This window comes from Cervus canadensis, chromosome 3, assembly GCF_019320065.1.
Source record: "Cervus canadensis isolate Bull #8, Minnesota chromosome 3, ASM1932006v1, whole genome shotgun sequence".
NCBI classification, from domain to species: domain Eukaryota; kingdom Metazoa; phylum Chordata; class Mammalia; order Artiodactyla; family Cervidae; genus Cervus; species Cervus canadensis.
Window position 1 is genome coordinate 110153235 of NC_057388.1, and position 15599 is coordinate 110168833.

The 15599-nt window shown below is 46.2% G+C and overlaps 2 protein-coding genes across 3 annotated transcripts in view; both read left to right on the forward strand.

Moving 5' to 3' along the window:
- UBE3C (ubiquitin protein ligase E3C) overlaps nt 1-15599 on the forward strand; it is a 115881-nt gene that overhangs the window by 97509 nt on the left and 2773 nt on the right. For both annotated transcript variants that reach the window (XM_043463991.1, XM_043463992.1), the window contains exons 20-22: nt 3441-3629; nt 3725-3791; nt 10404-10534. In XM_043463991.1, the coding sequence (XP_043319926.1) occupies nt 3441-3629; nt 3725-3791; nt 10404-10534 (387 nt within the window). The remainder of the gene's footprint in view (nt 1-3440; nt 3630-3724; nt 3792-10403; nt 10535-15599) is intronic.
- Nucleotides 3798-6065, forward strand: LOC122438812 (glutathione S-transferase alpha-4-like). The gene has a single exon (XM_043463994.1). The coding sequence runs from the start codon at nt 4794-4796 to the stop codon at nt 5541-5543; it is 750 nt and encodes a 249-aa protein (XP_043319929.1). The 5' UTR covers nt 3798-4793; the 3' UTR covers nt 5544-6065.

The following is a 15599-nucleotide window of genomic DNA, read 5'->3' on the forward strand; positions in this document are numbered from 1 at the left end:
GACAAACCCACAGCAAGCATCACCCTCAATGGTGAAAAATTGAAAGCATTTCCCCTGAAATCAGGAACAAGACAAGGGTGCCCACTCTCACCACTACTATTCAACATAGTGTTGGAAGTTTTGGCCACAGCAATCAGAGCAGAAAAAGAAGTAAAAGGAATCCAGAGAGGAAAAGAAGAAGTGAAACTCTCACTGTTTGCAGATGACATGATCCTCTACATAGAAAACTCTGACGACTCTTCCAGAAAATTACTAGAGCTAATCAATGAATATAGTAAAGTTGCAGGATATAAAATTAACACACAGAAATCCCTTGCATTCCTATATACTAACAATGAAAAAACAGAAAGAGAAATGAAGGAAACAATACCATTCACCATTGCAACAAAAAGTGAAAGGTTTTTGAAGACAGGGTTGATCACCGTCAGAAGGAAATGTCAGCGTGCAGTGTTGCTGCCCCCTGGCCCCACCTAGTGGATGTCTTGGGCAGGAAAGCTCTGGGCCCTGGGCTGTATTAAGGACCTGTCTGAGGCCTTTGCTAATGGGGTGTTTCCCATTTCCCTTCTGAAATAGATGGTAATGGTGGAATGTCGCATATGTAAGTGTTCCATTAAAGTGCCACTGATAATACTGTAATCTGTTAAAAGTGAATGTGTGAAGATGTTCCAATTATTCATAGAAATTCCCACTGAGTAGAGATTATAGATGATAATGCATAAGAATAATTATACTAAAGAGTCTAATTGGAAAAATTAGAGTCACTGGTAAAGTACCTAATTTGGGGAGAGATCATATGGATTTCTGTAGAAACATATATAAAAACCTAGTTCTCTGATAGAGGTTTAGGTTTATAAAATGTCATGATTTAAAGATTGGTAGTATGCAAATACTTCATTATGTTAGCAGCTTATGTTAATGAATCTTCCCTTTTAGAATAATGATGTTGCGCTCAATTTTTTTTTTCTTTAATCAATATGGCTGCTTGTTAGCCTACTTAAAAACGAACATGAAATTTCAGATCACTGATTTATACACATATCTCCCTTGAGGAGAATACTCAGGGTTTAAGATGGATCCATAAATCATCATCTGTTCTGTGGAAAAGCATCGAACTTGAGTCACGAGACCTTGGTTAAAGCCCGGGTTTTGCTGCTTTGCTGTGTGCCCTTGGGCGAGTCGTTCACCCTAGCTCTTCCAGCAGGGACGGGGTGCCGGGAGGGTGGGGCAAGCGCCTGCGCCTGCATGATGGCGACGATGCGTACGCAGTGGCCCCTGTGCGTGCGTGACTGCCCCTGCATTGCGTGACGGCGGCGGCGCATACGTGACGGCGGCTGCGTGTGCGTGGCGGTGACGGCCCCTGCGCGTCCTGAAGGAAGCAGCGTGCAGACATTCCAGGCTGCAGGTGCTCCTCAGAACGGAGCTCCCAAGGAGAGCTGTGACATGATGCCTGAAAGGTGCAGCCTGAGAGGCAAGTTTGAACCACCAGAGTCACCACTTTAAAGTTGTCGGAGACGCTGCTGGTAACGGGGCTGGGGGGCCTCTGTGTTCCAGACCACGGGCACCACCCCCTTTAGTACCTGCCTGCCTGTGATCCAGGCTGTCTCAGCTGTAACCCAGAGCTGCCAGCGTCGCGGCTCGAGTGACAGCGGGCTGTGAGAGGTGGCCCCCCCACCCCCACCTGGCGCCTTGTCAGACCTCGCACTTCCGGCGCTTAGAGCGCGAATCTGGAGCGGTGAGGTGTCGTCAGACCCTGCGGGCGGCTTTCACCACACGTGGCTGTGTAACCTTCCCACAGGACCATTTAGGTAGAGCTTTCAGCAGGTTCTAAAGTACCATTTCTGTAAAGTGACAGTTAAAAAAAAAAATAAGGTGAAATACTGTCCCTCAGAGGGAGCAGGCGTGTTTGGGCTGCCCCTGGAATACAACGGCTCCCCAGAGGCCCAAGGCAGAGAAGGAAACCGTGGTGCGGGAAGGTGTCGAGCGCTCCTCCGCTCTCACCCCAGGCACCCCCGCCCCCTCCCCGCTCACCAGTGGTCTGAGCCCTGCTCAGTACCACCGCTGGCAGCCGCCCCTGTGCTCTGTCCACGCCCTGGCAGTGTTCAGGGTTTCAGGTGTGCCTGTGTTTCTTTATCCTTGGCGGAGACTGCCTCGTCCTCATCCCCGAGAGTGGGCTCCGGCAGACCCGGGTTCTACAAGTCTACCGTTGTAAGTCAGGCGGACGTGTCTAGTCGTCTGGAGTTTCGTTAGTCAGCTTTGCTTGTGTGCGTTCACATAATCCCAGCCCCAAGATGGACAAGGTACCACCTCAACGACAGCGGGCTTTGGGGGCCAAGGGACTCCTCGGTGGCATGTACTGAAGTGGGGGCAGGGTGCCCGAGTCTGGCTCCTCCTCCCCACTGTACCTCAGGGACGGTCCGCGGGGTCCTGACCCTGCACTCGACCAAGTGTGTGTGTCCCTGTGCAGCGATGCAGAAGTTCTGTCAAATGCCTGCAGGTGCATCAGAAATGGACTAACCAGTTGTGCCTGATGATGACCACTGCCCTCCGTATCATATCTGCAGTACTGTACCGCCACCTGATTCGAAGAGCTGACTTATTTGAAAAGACCCTGATGCTGGAGAAGGAAATGGCAACCCACTCCAGTATTCTTGCCTGGAAAAGTCCATGGACAGAGGAGTCTGGCGGGCTGAAGTCCATGGGATTACATGACTGAGCATGTGTGCACAAGGGTGGACGGAAATGGGTTGGTAGCAATAAAGTGGTAGAACTAAAAAAAAAAAAAAAGAAAAGAAAAGACCCTGATGCTGGGAAAGATTGAGAGCAGGAGGAGAAGGGGAGGACAGAGGATGAGATGGTTGGATGGTATCACCGACTCAGTGGACATGGGTTTGGGTGAACTTCGCAAGTTGGTGATGGACAGGGAGGCCTGGCGTGCTGCGGTTCATGGGGTCGCAAAAAGTTGGATAGGACTGAGCAACTGAACTGAACAGTAGTCATAGAAATCCAAAGGGGATGTATGCTGCCTGTGCACACATGAGTCCCCGTCTCTATGGCATTAATTCCTTAACACTGCCTTTTCTCCACAGTGAAGCCCTTCTGATCCTTGCTGATCGTTTGGTTCGTATCTTTGCCCTTTGTGATCTCTAATTTCTTTTGTAATGAAATGCCATGATTGCATTGTAACATCGTCCCTCAGGACTTTGCAGAAAGCAGGGGTGGTTAGTGAGTTTAGATGCAGAGTAGGATGCCGAGCTCTGGAGAGCCCCATCAGAGGACTCTTCCCTGTCTATGAGGTCATGTGTGCTGGTTACACACCTTTCACTAAAATGTTCATGTTCGGAGCAACACAGTCAAGTTCCCTTGAAATAAGTGTTTCCTGCTCTCGTTTTGCCCGGTGGCCATACTCAGAGACATTTCCAACTCTTGTTTTAAATCCACAGGTAGTTGAACTGAAATCTGGTGGGAAGGACATCCCAGTGACCAGTGCCAATCGCATTGCGTATATCCACCTGGTGGCCGACTACCGGCTGAACCGGCAGATCCGCCCACACTGCCTGGCATTCCGGCAGGGCCTGGCCAACGTGGTGAGCCTGGAGTGGCTGCGGATGTTCGACCAGCAGGAGATCCAGGTCCACTTCTTGTGCTTGGGGACACAGTTTTTTCCTGACATGAAAATCTTTCTTAAAATCCACCTCAAGTTTTATAACGTGAATGTTTTTTTTAGGTGTTGATTTCTGGTGCACAAGTTCCCATAAGTTTGGAGGACCTAAAATCCTTTACAAACTATTCAGGTATGTTATCACTACTTGTTTATTATTCCTGAATATGTTATCGATGGTCGTATTTCCAAAGTAATTCTAATGTGCTTCTTTATATGGGCAGTTTGTTCACATGGTTTAACACCCAGGCAATATGAGGTTACAGTGAAATCCACTTCCTGTTTCCTCCCCTGTCCATTCCTCCCCTGCCTGTGCCCATTATGAGTAACCACTGTGCTTGGCGTCTTTACATGTTTATACACAAGTGCAAACTCCATTCTTGTTTTCTTTGTTTGTGCACACTATTCCGCATCCTGCTTTTTTTCTCTTCATAGCTTATCCTCTTAAGCCACTGCGTGCTGTGCTAAGTCACTTCATTCTGGTCTCTTTGTGACCATGTGGACCATAGTCCACAAGGCTCCTCCGTCCATGGGATTCTCCAGGCAAGAATAGTGGAGTACATTGCCATTTTCTCCTCTAGGAGATCTTCTCAGGGATTGAATCTCATTTTCTTAATGTCTCCTGGCATTGTCAGGCAGGTTCTTTACCACTAGTGCCACCTGGGAAGCCCTCTTAAGCCTCTACTTATGGCCGTTGGGTTGTGTCCAGTCTTCTGCTTTGAAAAACAGTGCTAAGCCCCCCTCCCCCTGCAAAAAAAAAAATAAGACCACTAACAGTAAAAGAAAATAAGAATTGAGCCTTGTCAAGATATTTACTTTTGATTAAAGTTTGACTTCCCTGGTGGTGAGGTAGATAAGAATCTGCCTGCCATTGCAGGGGACATGGGTTCAGTCCCTGAGCTGGGAAGGTCCCACATGCTGTGGAGCAGCTTAGCTTGTGCTGCACAACTACTGAAGTCCACACACCACAACAGGAGAAGCCACAGCAGTGAGAAGCCCATGCCCCACAACAAAGAGCAGCCCTCACTGATCAGAGATCAACACAGAGTAGTGCTGTCTGCAGTGATCTCATGGAGTCTTAACCACTGGACCGCCAGTGAAGTCCCGTTAACTCTACTTTACATATTTGAGGGCAATGGAAAAAAAAAAATTCTGCTTCAAACAAGTACTGTTCCCCAGAGAGGAGAGCCAGGAAGAGACAAGAAAGCCAGCAGTCATGGAGGCCAAACCAAAGCTCTGGTACTTCTGTGGCCGAGGCAGGATGGAGTCTATCCGCTGGCTGCTGGCTGCAGCTGGTGTGGAGTTTGAAGAAGAATTTCTTGAAACAAGAGAACAACATGAGAAGTTGCAGAAGGACGGACGCCTGCTTTTCGGCCAGGTGCCTCTGGTTGAAATTGATGGAATGGAGCTGACACAGACAAGAGCCATCCTCAGCTACCTTGCTACCAAGTACAACTTGCATGGGAAGGACCCGAAGGAGACAGTCAGGATCGACATGTACGCCGAGGGCACCCTGGACCTCATGACGATGGTGGCGCTGGCTGCGTTCAAACCCCCGGAGGGAAAAGAGGAGAGCCTGGCTTTAGTCGTGAAGAAAGCCAAAACCCAGCACTTCCCGGTCTTTGAAAAGATTTTGAAAGACCACGGAGAGGATTTTCTCGTTGGCAACAAATTCCGCTGGGCAGACATACAGCTCCTGGAAGCTATTTTAATGGTGGAAGAACTTGATGCTTCTGTTCTTTCCGACTTCCCTCTGCTAAAGGAATTTAAGACAAGAATCAGCAACATTCCTACCATTAAGAAGTTCCTGCAGCCTGGGAGTCAGAGAAAGCCGCCCCCGGATAGCCACTATGTTGAGGTTGTCAGGAATGTCTTGCAGTTCTAAAGGCAGCAGTCTTAGGATGGCAGAGTAATGAACCAATTACAGCATTGGCTCCTGTCACCAAGCAAAGCAAATGGTGTAGATTCTAGGAGTAATCAAGTAATCAAAGTGTAGATTCTAAGAGTAATGTGTCCAAAAAGAACAAAACCATATTGCCATCAGCAGCAAATGCCAAGTAAATGCAATTAAAAAAAAAAAAAGACAAAAAAACAAACAAAAAAACAAGTACTGTTATTTTGGTGTCTTTTCCTTAATTATAGTCTGTTATTCTAGTATTTTCAGGTTTTTTTGGTAAAAGCCAACAGACTGATTTTTTAATTTATATGGAAATGTAAAGGACCTAAAATAGTCAAAACATTTTGTAGGAACAAAGTTGAAGGACTAACACTCTGATTTAAAACTTACTATAGGGTTTTCCAAAGAATGTTCAAAGTACTGCACAATTGTACTCATCTCACACACTAGCAAAGTAATGCTTAAAATTCTCCAAGCCAGTCTTCAAGAGTACGTGAACTGTGAACTTCCAGATGTTCAAGCTGGATTTAGAAAAGACAGAGATCAAATTGCCAACATCTGTTAGATCATAGAAAAAGCAAGAGTTCCAGAAAAACATCTATTTCTGCTTTATTGATTACGCCAAAGCCTTTAACTGTGTGGAGTACAACAAACTGTGGAGAATTCTTAAAGAGATGGGAATACCTGCCCACCTTGCCTGCCTCCTGAGAAAACTGTATGCAGGTCAAGAAGCAACAGTTAGAACTAGACATGGAAAAACAGACGGGTTCCAAATCAGGAAAGGAGTACGTCAAGGCTGTATATTGTCACCCTGCTTATTTAACTTATATGCAGAATACATCATGTGAAATGCCAGGCTGGATGAAGCACAAGCTGGAATCAAGATTGCTGGGAGAAATATCAATAATCTCAGATATGCAGATGAAACCACCCTTATGGCAGAAAGCAAAGAACTAAAGATCGTCTTAATGAAAGTGAAAGAGGAGAGTGAAAAGGTTGGGTTAAAACTCAGCATTCAGAAAACTAAAATCATTGCATCCGGTCCCATCACTTCATGGCAAATAGGTGGGGAAACAATGGAAACAGTGACAGACTCTGTTTTTTTGGTCTCCAAAATCACTACAGATCATGGCTGCAGGCATGAAATTAAAAGACGCTCCTTGGAAGAAAAGCTATGATCAACCTAGACAGCATATTAAAAAGCAGAGACATTACCTTGTGAACACAGGTCTGTCTAGTCAAAGCTATGGTTTTCCAGTAGTCATGTATGAATGTGAGAGCTGGACTATAAAGAAAGTGCCGAAGAATTGATGCTTTTCAACTGTGGTGTTGGAGAAGACTCTTGAGAATCCCTTGGACTGCAGGGAGGTCCAACCAGTCCATCCAAAAGGAAGTCAGTCCTGAATATTCATTGGAAGGACTGATGCTGAAGCTGAAACTCCAATACTTTGGCCACCTCGTGCAAGGAACTGACTCATTGGAAAAGACCCTGATGCTGGGAAAGATTGAAGGCGGGAGGAGAAGGGGACGACAGAGGATGAGACGGTTGGATGGCATCACCCACTCGAGGGACATGAGTTTGAGCAAGCTCTGGGAGTTGGTGATGGACAGGGAGGCCTGGCGTGCTGCAGTCCATGGGGTCGCAAAGAGTCAGACACGACTGAGTGACTGAACTGAGCTGATAGGGGCTTCCCTGGTGGCTCAGTAGTAAACAGTCCACCTGCCGGTACAGCAGGCGTCCAGTTCCGTCCCTGGTCCAGGAAGGTTTGACGTGCCATGCAGCGATGCAGCCTGTGCAGCACAAGTGCTGGAGCCCATGCTCTGCAACTAGAGAGCCACTGCAGCAAGAGGCGCACTGCAGCTGGGGAGCAACCCCCGCTCTGCGGCTGGAGGAGGCCGGTGTGCAGCAGCGAAGACCCAGCACAGACGAAAATACGCAAGAGTATTTAAAAAAAGATGTCGTGGAATCGCCACAGTGATAGGCACACTGCTCGATGGAAAGTAATGGGGAAACAGAAACAAATCCTTAGATTTACAGCCAGTGACTTTCGGCAGCTCACTGGTGCTGGAATGGTGAGCACTTGGAGAAGAAGTGCTTAGACCTGACCTCACACAGTGTGCAGGAGTGAGTTCAACAGGATCAGAGGCCTGTCGTTAAAAGCCAGAGCTGTAAAACTCCTGGAAGAACATAGGAGAAAGTTCTCATGACTTTTGAACTAGGCAGAGTTTTTAGTTGTACACCAAAAGCATGGTCTAGAAAAAAGAAATGGATAAAAATTTGGACATCCTCAAAATTAAACATTTTGTGCTTCAAAAAAATACCATCAAAAAAGTGAAAAAACAAGCCACAGGTTAAGAGAAAATATTTTCAAGTAATGTATCTAATAATGGCTTCTGTTCCTGTGTATCAAGAACTTCTACAACTCAATAAAAAGATAAACAATTGATTTTTAAAACATGGGCCAAAAAAACCAAAAAAGTGTTCCACTTAAGATATATACAAATATCTGGTAAGCAAATAAGCACATGAACACTATTAATCATTAAAGAAATGCAAATTAAATTGTACTGTGATACTACTACATACCCACTAGAATGACTGATCAAAAAGATAGCAATACTTAGTGTTAATATGTGAAGAAATTTGAGCTCTCTTGACTGGTAGCAATGTAAAATTTAGAACTTCTTTGGGAAAGTTTACAGTTATATAAAAAGTTAATTGTAGAACAACTGGATTTTTGCATAAGAATGAAGCTGTACCCACAAGTCACACCATATACAAAAATTAACTCAAAATGCCTCAAGAACCTTGGTACCTAAAACCATAAAAGTCTTAGGAGAACACAGGGATAACACCTCATGACCTTGGATTTGGCAGTAAGTTCTTAGATATGACACCGAAAGCACAACCAGAAAAAGGAAAGGTAAATGAATAGAACTTCATCAAAATTAGATTTATGCATCAAAGAACATTATTAAGAAAGTAAAAAGACAGCCTTCAGAATTGGAGAAAACACTTGGAAATCATGTATCTGGTGAGGGTCTGGTACCCAAAATGCATAAAGAACCCTTACAGCTCAATAGGCAGACAGGCTGGTTCAACAACGGGCAAAGGACTTGAGTAGACCTTTGCCAAAGAAGATACTACCGAAGGCTGGTATGCTCCAGAAGATGTTCAGTGTCACTAACCACTCGGGAAATGAAAACCAGAGCCCAAGAGAGAGGCACACACACAGAAGACAAGTGTTAGTGAGGGTGTGGTGAGACCGGAGCCCTCATTCATTGCTGGTGGAAAAGTGAAGTAGCATCTGTGGGAAACGGTGGTTCCCAGAAAGCTCAGCGTGGACTTACTCTGTGAACCAACAACTCTGCTCTGTACCCAAGGGGATTGGAGACAGGGGTCGAAGCATCTGTGTTCACGAGATGTTGTTCACAGGAGCCAGAAGCTGGAAATAACCCCAGTATCCACTGAGATGGTGGATAAGGAATTATGCTATAGACGTACGGTGGGACTGTCATTAAGTCTTGAAGGAATGATGTTCGTTACACGCTTCAATGTGGATGAACTCTTGAAAGCATTATGATAAGTGAAATAATGACAGACACAGAGGATGTATATTGTAGGACTCACCTTACATGAAATGCCTAGAAGAGGCAGGTTCCTAGACACGGGACTAGAGTCATCAGGGGCCGGGAAGGGCATGGGCAGTCCGGCCTCCTGGTCGTTCAGTGTCTGCCTGGGATGAGAGGGTGGTGGTGGCTGCACGCCAGTGTGCGGGGGATCAGCGCCTGGGATCACACACCTGAAAGTGGCTGAAATGGTAGATTTTATCATGTGTCTTTTACCACAGCTAAAAAAGTCCATCCAGACTCATCTACCCAGAGCCCTCTGTTCTGTTGAGTGCTATCACCCCACCTTTCCTCCAGGGTCACTTTTGAGAAGGTTTTGGAAACGGATGTGTATGTAAACATGTGCTTGCATCTCCGCTTTCGGTAATTGCTCTTTTGTATTTCTCTAAATTGAGCTCTGATGTTCATGTCCGGGAGATAATACCTAAGGTCACATTGTCCTCCCCATCGGTCCAGCCTTTCCTGGCCCAGAAGTGGTCTTGGCCTGTTTGCATTATCCTGTCTGCACTGATTGCATTTACCTTTAACGATCTCAACTGTTCCTATTCCAGTAAATAGGTTTAAAGTATTACCATATTCATTTTGGTGCCAATTAATACACTTAAGATACTTTATTGATGATATTTCTATAGTATATTAACAGTGAGGGAACAATATATAGCAATTATTTTAGTTTTAGGAAGCACTTAACTAGATTAAAAGTTGTAAGTAGCAGATATTACTCTTCAGAGCATTGGTCTAATCGAGGGCTGGGGTTGGTTGGTATCCATGGTCTGTACCTTGTCAGAAGGATGGGTGATAAATTTACATACTAAGATGTGTTGGTGAAATAACTCGCTGTGTTAAAAATAAAAATCCCAGTGTGTCTGCCATTTGTAGGTGCGTGACCATCATGCGAGTCCTGTGTTATGTAGAGTTTGCTCCCCAGCCAAAGTCGAGTCTCAGCTCCTCGCAGAGCTCTGGAAGCTCAGATCCTTGGCAGCATGTTTCTCTGCCAGAGTCCATCTTGTTTGTTCCTCACTCTGGCCTCTGGTGCTTTATCCTTCTGTCCCCTGCATCCTTGCCCATCGTCCCCCAGGACAGGATCGGCTTTAAGCCACAAGCCGCTGCCCCACCCTGGCCTGGCACGACAGAGAGGAGCTGCTCTGCTGCCTTAGGGAGAACCCCGATTCTGCACTCACCTTGTTTTTCCTGAAGATGTCTTCCTCTTTGTCCTAGGAGGCTACTCTGCCGAGCACCCCGTGATCAAGGTCTTCTGGAGAGTCGTGGAGGGCTTCACAGACGAGGAGAAGCGCAAACTGCTCAAATTTGTGACCAGCTGTTCCCGGCCCCCCCTCTTGGGGTTTAAGGTACACAGGCTCGGGGCCCAGCAGTGTTTGGGACAGGGCAGTAGGGGCCAAGTGAGCCAGTGTGCACACAACGTGTTCAGAGAACAGTGTTTTCTGCAGTGGTCACAGCGCCCAGGCTGTTATTTTTTACTGTGTCTGTAGCCTCATTACAGAGAAGGCAATGGCACCCCACTCCAGTACTCTTGCCTGGAAAATCCCATGGATGGAGGAGCCTGGTAGGCTGCGGTCCATGGGGTTGTGAAGAGTCGGACACGACTGAGCGACTTCACTTTCACTTTTCACTTTCATGCATTGGAGAAGGAACTGGCAACCCATTACAGGGTTCTTGCCTGGAGAATCCCAGGGACAGGGGAGCCTGGTGGGCTGCCGTCTATGGGGTCACACAGAGTCGGACACGACTGAGCGACTTCACTTTCACTTTTCACTTTCATGCATTGGAGAAGGAACTGGCAGCCCATTCCAGGGTTCTTGCCTGGAGAATCCCAGGGACGGGGGAGCCTGGTGGGCTGCCGTCTATGGGGCCGCACAGAGTCGGACACGACTGAAGCGCCTCAGCAGCAGCAGCAGCAGTAGCCTCATTAACCCAGTGTTTCAGCTTGGTCACTGAAGGATTGGCTGTTATCTGTGTACCTAGAGCTGGTTTTATTTGGGTTTTTTCCTGCGTTCACAGTCCTGACCCCTCGCTGGGGTGTCGCTGGGACGAGGCTTAAACGTGAGCATGCAGCCGGGTGGGCTGACACTGACATCGTCACCAGTCCTGGGGTCTGTGCAGCTCAGGCTGGCCTCCCTTCCCAGCTGGAGAGAGCGTGGGCTCCACATGCTCGTGTGTCTGTTGCCAGGAGTGATACAAGAGCAGGAGTTGGTCTTTTCTTAGTGCTTCTCTGTTACTTCATTTCACGTTACTTGGCCTTAGTGTGTCATTTCTGGTAGTTCATGTTGATCTCATACATTGGCTGAATATTTTTATCAGTTGAAATTGGTCATGGAACAGCTTGGGTTTTCCTTACTCATATAAAAGAAATGAAGTTAGGTTTAATAAAGAGAAAGACAGTGGTTGTATATAACATGAAGTGATGCCGGGTTAGGGGAGCATGTACATTGGGTGTGCTTGTGAAGCTCACAGATTGACATTTGCCTTCCAGTAACCTTTCATTGATGAGTTATATGTCAGTTATTTTACTTTGAAATTACTTACAATGTGTAGAAAAGTTGTAAGAATTGAACAGAGAACTTATCAGCCCAGGTTGACCAGTTGTTAACATCGTGTCACATTCGTTTTGTCATTCTGTATTCATGTATTTCTTTTTGGAATCATTTGGGAGCAAGTTGAAAATATCATGTTACTTGCACATTTTTCTTGAAACACCAATCTCTCTTAAAAACCACAATTAAATTAATCAAAAATAAGGAGTGTGCAATGATAGATTGAGATTTTCTAATCTTCTGGTTCACAAGTATGATCATGAGACCAGCAGCTTCAGCATCACCTGAGAAGTCGCTACAGGTAAACATTGTCAGGGCTCACCCAGACCCCCCCGAATCAGCTCAGGAAGGGGGCCAGCCACCTGTTTCCACCTTCCCTCAGGTGTCGGGGCGCCTGCAGTGGCTCCAGCCCCACGGCGTCCTCTGTGGACCTTGCGCTTCCCAGTCTGAGGCCACACGTCGTGTTAGCGGCCGGTTCCCTCCGGTCTGTGCCGTCTTCAGCGGTCCAGTCACATTATCTGAGAATGCCCCTCAGTGCACTGGAGCAGTTCCAGCCTCAGGACACGGGTACTCAAGGCAGACACCCTCACACATTCACGCAGCGCTCACAGAACTGCAGCCGCCCACAGCTGGTCGTGGAGAAAGGGAATGTGGTCTGTCCAGGCAGTGGGGTGTGTTCGGAAATTAAACGGAATGGATTGCTGATACAGATGCCCTGTGTGTGAACATTGAGAACGTTGTGCTCAGTGAAGGGAGTGAGACACTGGAGGTTCTGTGGTTCCTTTTACACAAAATGTCTTTAAAGGGGTGGATAAAAAAAATAAAGGGGTGGATAATGGAGAACTTTGGCAGAGAAATGGCAGCATTCTGAAGTTGAATTTAAACTACATTTAAATGAATAAATATTATAGTACGTGAATTACACTTTAAAATGTTTTTTTTTAATTGACATTAATAGCTTAATAGAGTGTCCCAAAAAGTGTCCCAGAACTAGAGCAGTGGGAATGTCCCTGGTCCTCCAGTGGTTGAGAATCCGCCTTGCAATGCAAGGGCCAAGGGTTTGATCCCTGGTTGGGGAACTAAGACCCCACATGCCGGAAGGCAGCTAAGCCCGTGTACCGCAACAAAGGCTCCCGTGTGCTGCTAAGACTTAAGACCCGACTAAGCCAAATAAAATAAAGGCGTGGACAGTGCAGTAGAGACATGGGGCGCGGGCTGTGGCGTAAGTGCAGTGATGCTGTTTCCACAGGAGGTGGGGGAGCAGTGAATAATAAAGACGTGAGTGTGAGCAACTAGTGAATAATATTGCTCAATGATACTAGCAGAACTGAGTCTCTTCTCTGTCTTCCAAATTCTCAGAGAGAGAAAATAAAGCCTGCGAAACAGGACAGCCAGAACCAACTGTGTTTACCAGATAACAGAACACAAAGTTAATGTGGACACTCATAAAGCAGAAAACATAGAAATGAGAGCAGGCTGAAGTGTCAGAGCAGTGAACGTGCAAAGAGGAAATGCAGGTATTAGAAGGAAAACCCTGGGACTGAGTTGGAAAAAAACTGCTGTGTACAAGCCAGACCAGACAGGTGTCACAGGCCTGGGGGTGGGAAAGCTGAGGGGCCTGTGTTAGCATCTGAAGTCTCAAGTAGAATGGCAGGGAGGCTTAGTGATGCTTCTGGCTTGGGATATAAGCCCCCCTCTTCTCAAAAGAAATGGATGGATTGACTGGATGGGTTTAAGCCCTGATCTGCAGAACCAGATGTCAGAATTGGGCAGCAACTTGCAGGAGCACATCTCTGCTTTTTGGTTCCTCTGAGGCTTGCAGTGAAGTCTGGAAATCTTGCTGTGTAGGAAGATTTAAAGAGCAGGAAGAGTGCAGATGAGATGTGCCCAGTGGCTCATGTAAATGGGGTTAATATAACAGGCTTTCCCATTGATCAGAAGTTTCTATTGTCTAGTGGTATAAATAGTCACATGAGTTAAATCCTTATGTATTAAGATTTTAGTGTGATTAGGTAATTTTGTCAGTAACATTTATAATGAGAGACAAAGCTTATAGTGTCTTCCAGTTTCAAAACCACACTAAACCTGGAAGAAAACTGAGTGTGTGGTTTCAAGAAGGGAAGTTTGGAGGACCTGCTCCATCAGAGAGCTGAGTGGAAGGCATTCGCTTTAGTAAAAGTGAGGAATCTGGCTTGAGGAGTCCAGATGCTCTGGCCAGTGGAGGAGCCAGTTGTGTGTTACAGGTTTGGGTGGGAAAGCTGAGGGACTTGTTTCAAGTCCCAAGTAGAATTGCAGTTAAAATTCTCTGGTCGCCTGTTGATGATCCCGTATAATCATAATTGAGTTATAATTATACCATGAAAAATAATTTTTGGGAAGCCATGAAATAGTCATCCTATTTCAGGGGTTTTTTCAGTGATGGAAATCATATATTTTTTTTTTTAATGTCATTATTCTTTTTTTTTTTTTTTTTTTAAATATTTATTCATTTATTTGGCTGCACCAGGTCTTAGTTGCAGCATGTGGGATCTAGTTCCCTGACCAGGGATCGAGCCTGGGCCCCCTGCCTTGGGAGCTCAGAGTCTTAACCACTGGGCCAGCAGGGAAGTCCCTGGAAATCATATTAAATGTGAGGTTAATTAAGTGTTTTCCGGTGCTTTTGACGTCATTCTTAGACTCAGATTTGGGGAAACCACTGTGATGTGTGTGCTCCCCAGTTCGCTCAGGGTGCCTGCTGGCGGGGTGGCAGACTCAGACTTGAAAGCAGAGAGCGGCTCTTGGCTGAAGCGCCCTCAGCAGCCAGGGTGGTCGCACGTAATCTGGAAGTTAGGCCTCTGCTCATGGCCAGTTTGCTGAGAAGAGCAGCATCTGCTGAAGCTAATTAAAGCTTAATATGCTTAACGAATGTGACTGTTACAGACGCAGAAATCATTAAAGTGCTATAGAAAATTGTTAAATTGCCATCAGGCCTCATAATAAATTGATGATTTTTCTCACTCTGAATTAATGCAAATTCCCGTTGTACTCTGCTTAGTTATGCACAGAATGGTGCCCGTGACTCAGATTTCAACGAAGAACATTTTTTTAAGTTTTGAGACTCCAAGTAGGAAATTCAATTAGCATTATGAAAGAAACAGTAAAATGTGGCATATATCTGCAAAATGTATTTCAGACTTTCCATTGAGCACTGACTGACTGCGTGTGCAGCAATCCTTCTGTTTCAAAAATGTGTTTTTAATATATTCAAGCATCTGAGAAAATTGTTTCCCTCAACATCTTCAGAGTGCTAAGTAATAAATGCAACAGATATTCTTTCTGTTCCTCTTTTGGTTTCTATTGAAACATCTTAAGCGGCATTTAAAGTGGCACATAAATTCTAATTAGGGGAAAGACAGCGGTTTTAGCAGTGTTGCCTGCCACGGAGACTGCGGAGACGAGGCTTATGCTCAGCAGTGGAGAAGCGCGCAGAAATGGAGCAGGTAGTGTGTGGGCTGTGCTCACGCTCACGCCCACATTGTAAAGTGTGTGCTAAATTCAACATGTAGGTGACAGAGTCCAGGTGAAACATGGTTTCGCTGGTCAGGCACCCGTGGGGTGACCGGCACTCTGAGTCCCTGCCAGGCAGGAGCGGCACTCCAGCCTTGTTCTCTGTTCTCCTCGGCAGTGGTTAGTAATTATTCGTTACACTATTCATGTTTTTCCTTGTAACAGAGTTAACATTTTCATTATAGAAAGCTGAGGGCTGTGGTTAGTTATGAGAGAAAACAGTCCTGTAACTGCTCTGCCTGTGCCTGCTGTGGGCGTCCTGGCACCCAGGAGCTGGGCCGTCCCTGTGCAGGGTCTCCGCCCAGACCATTCTTCA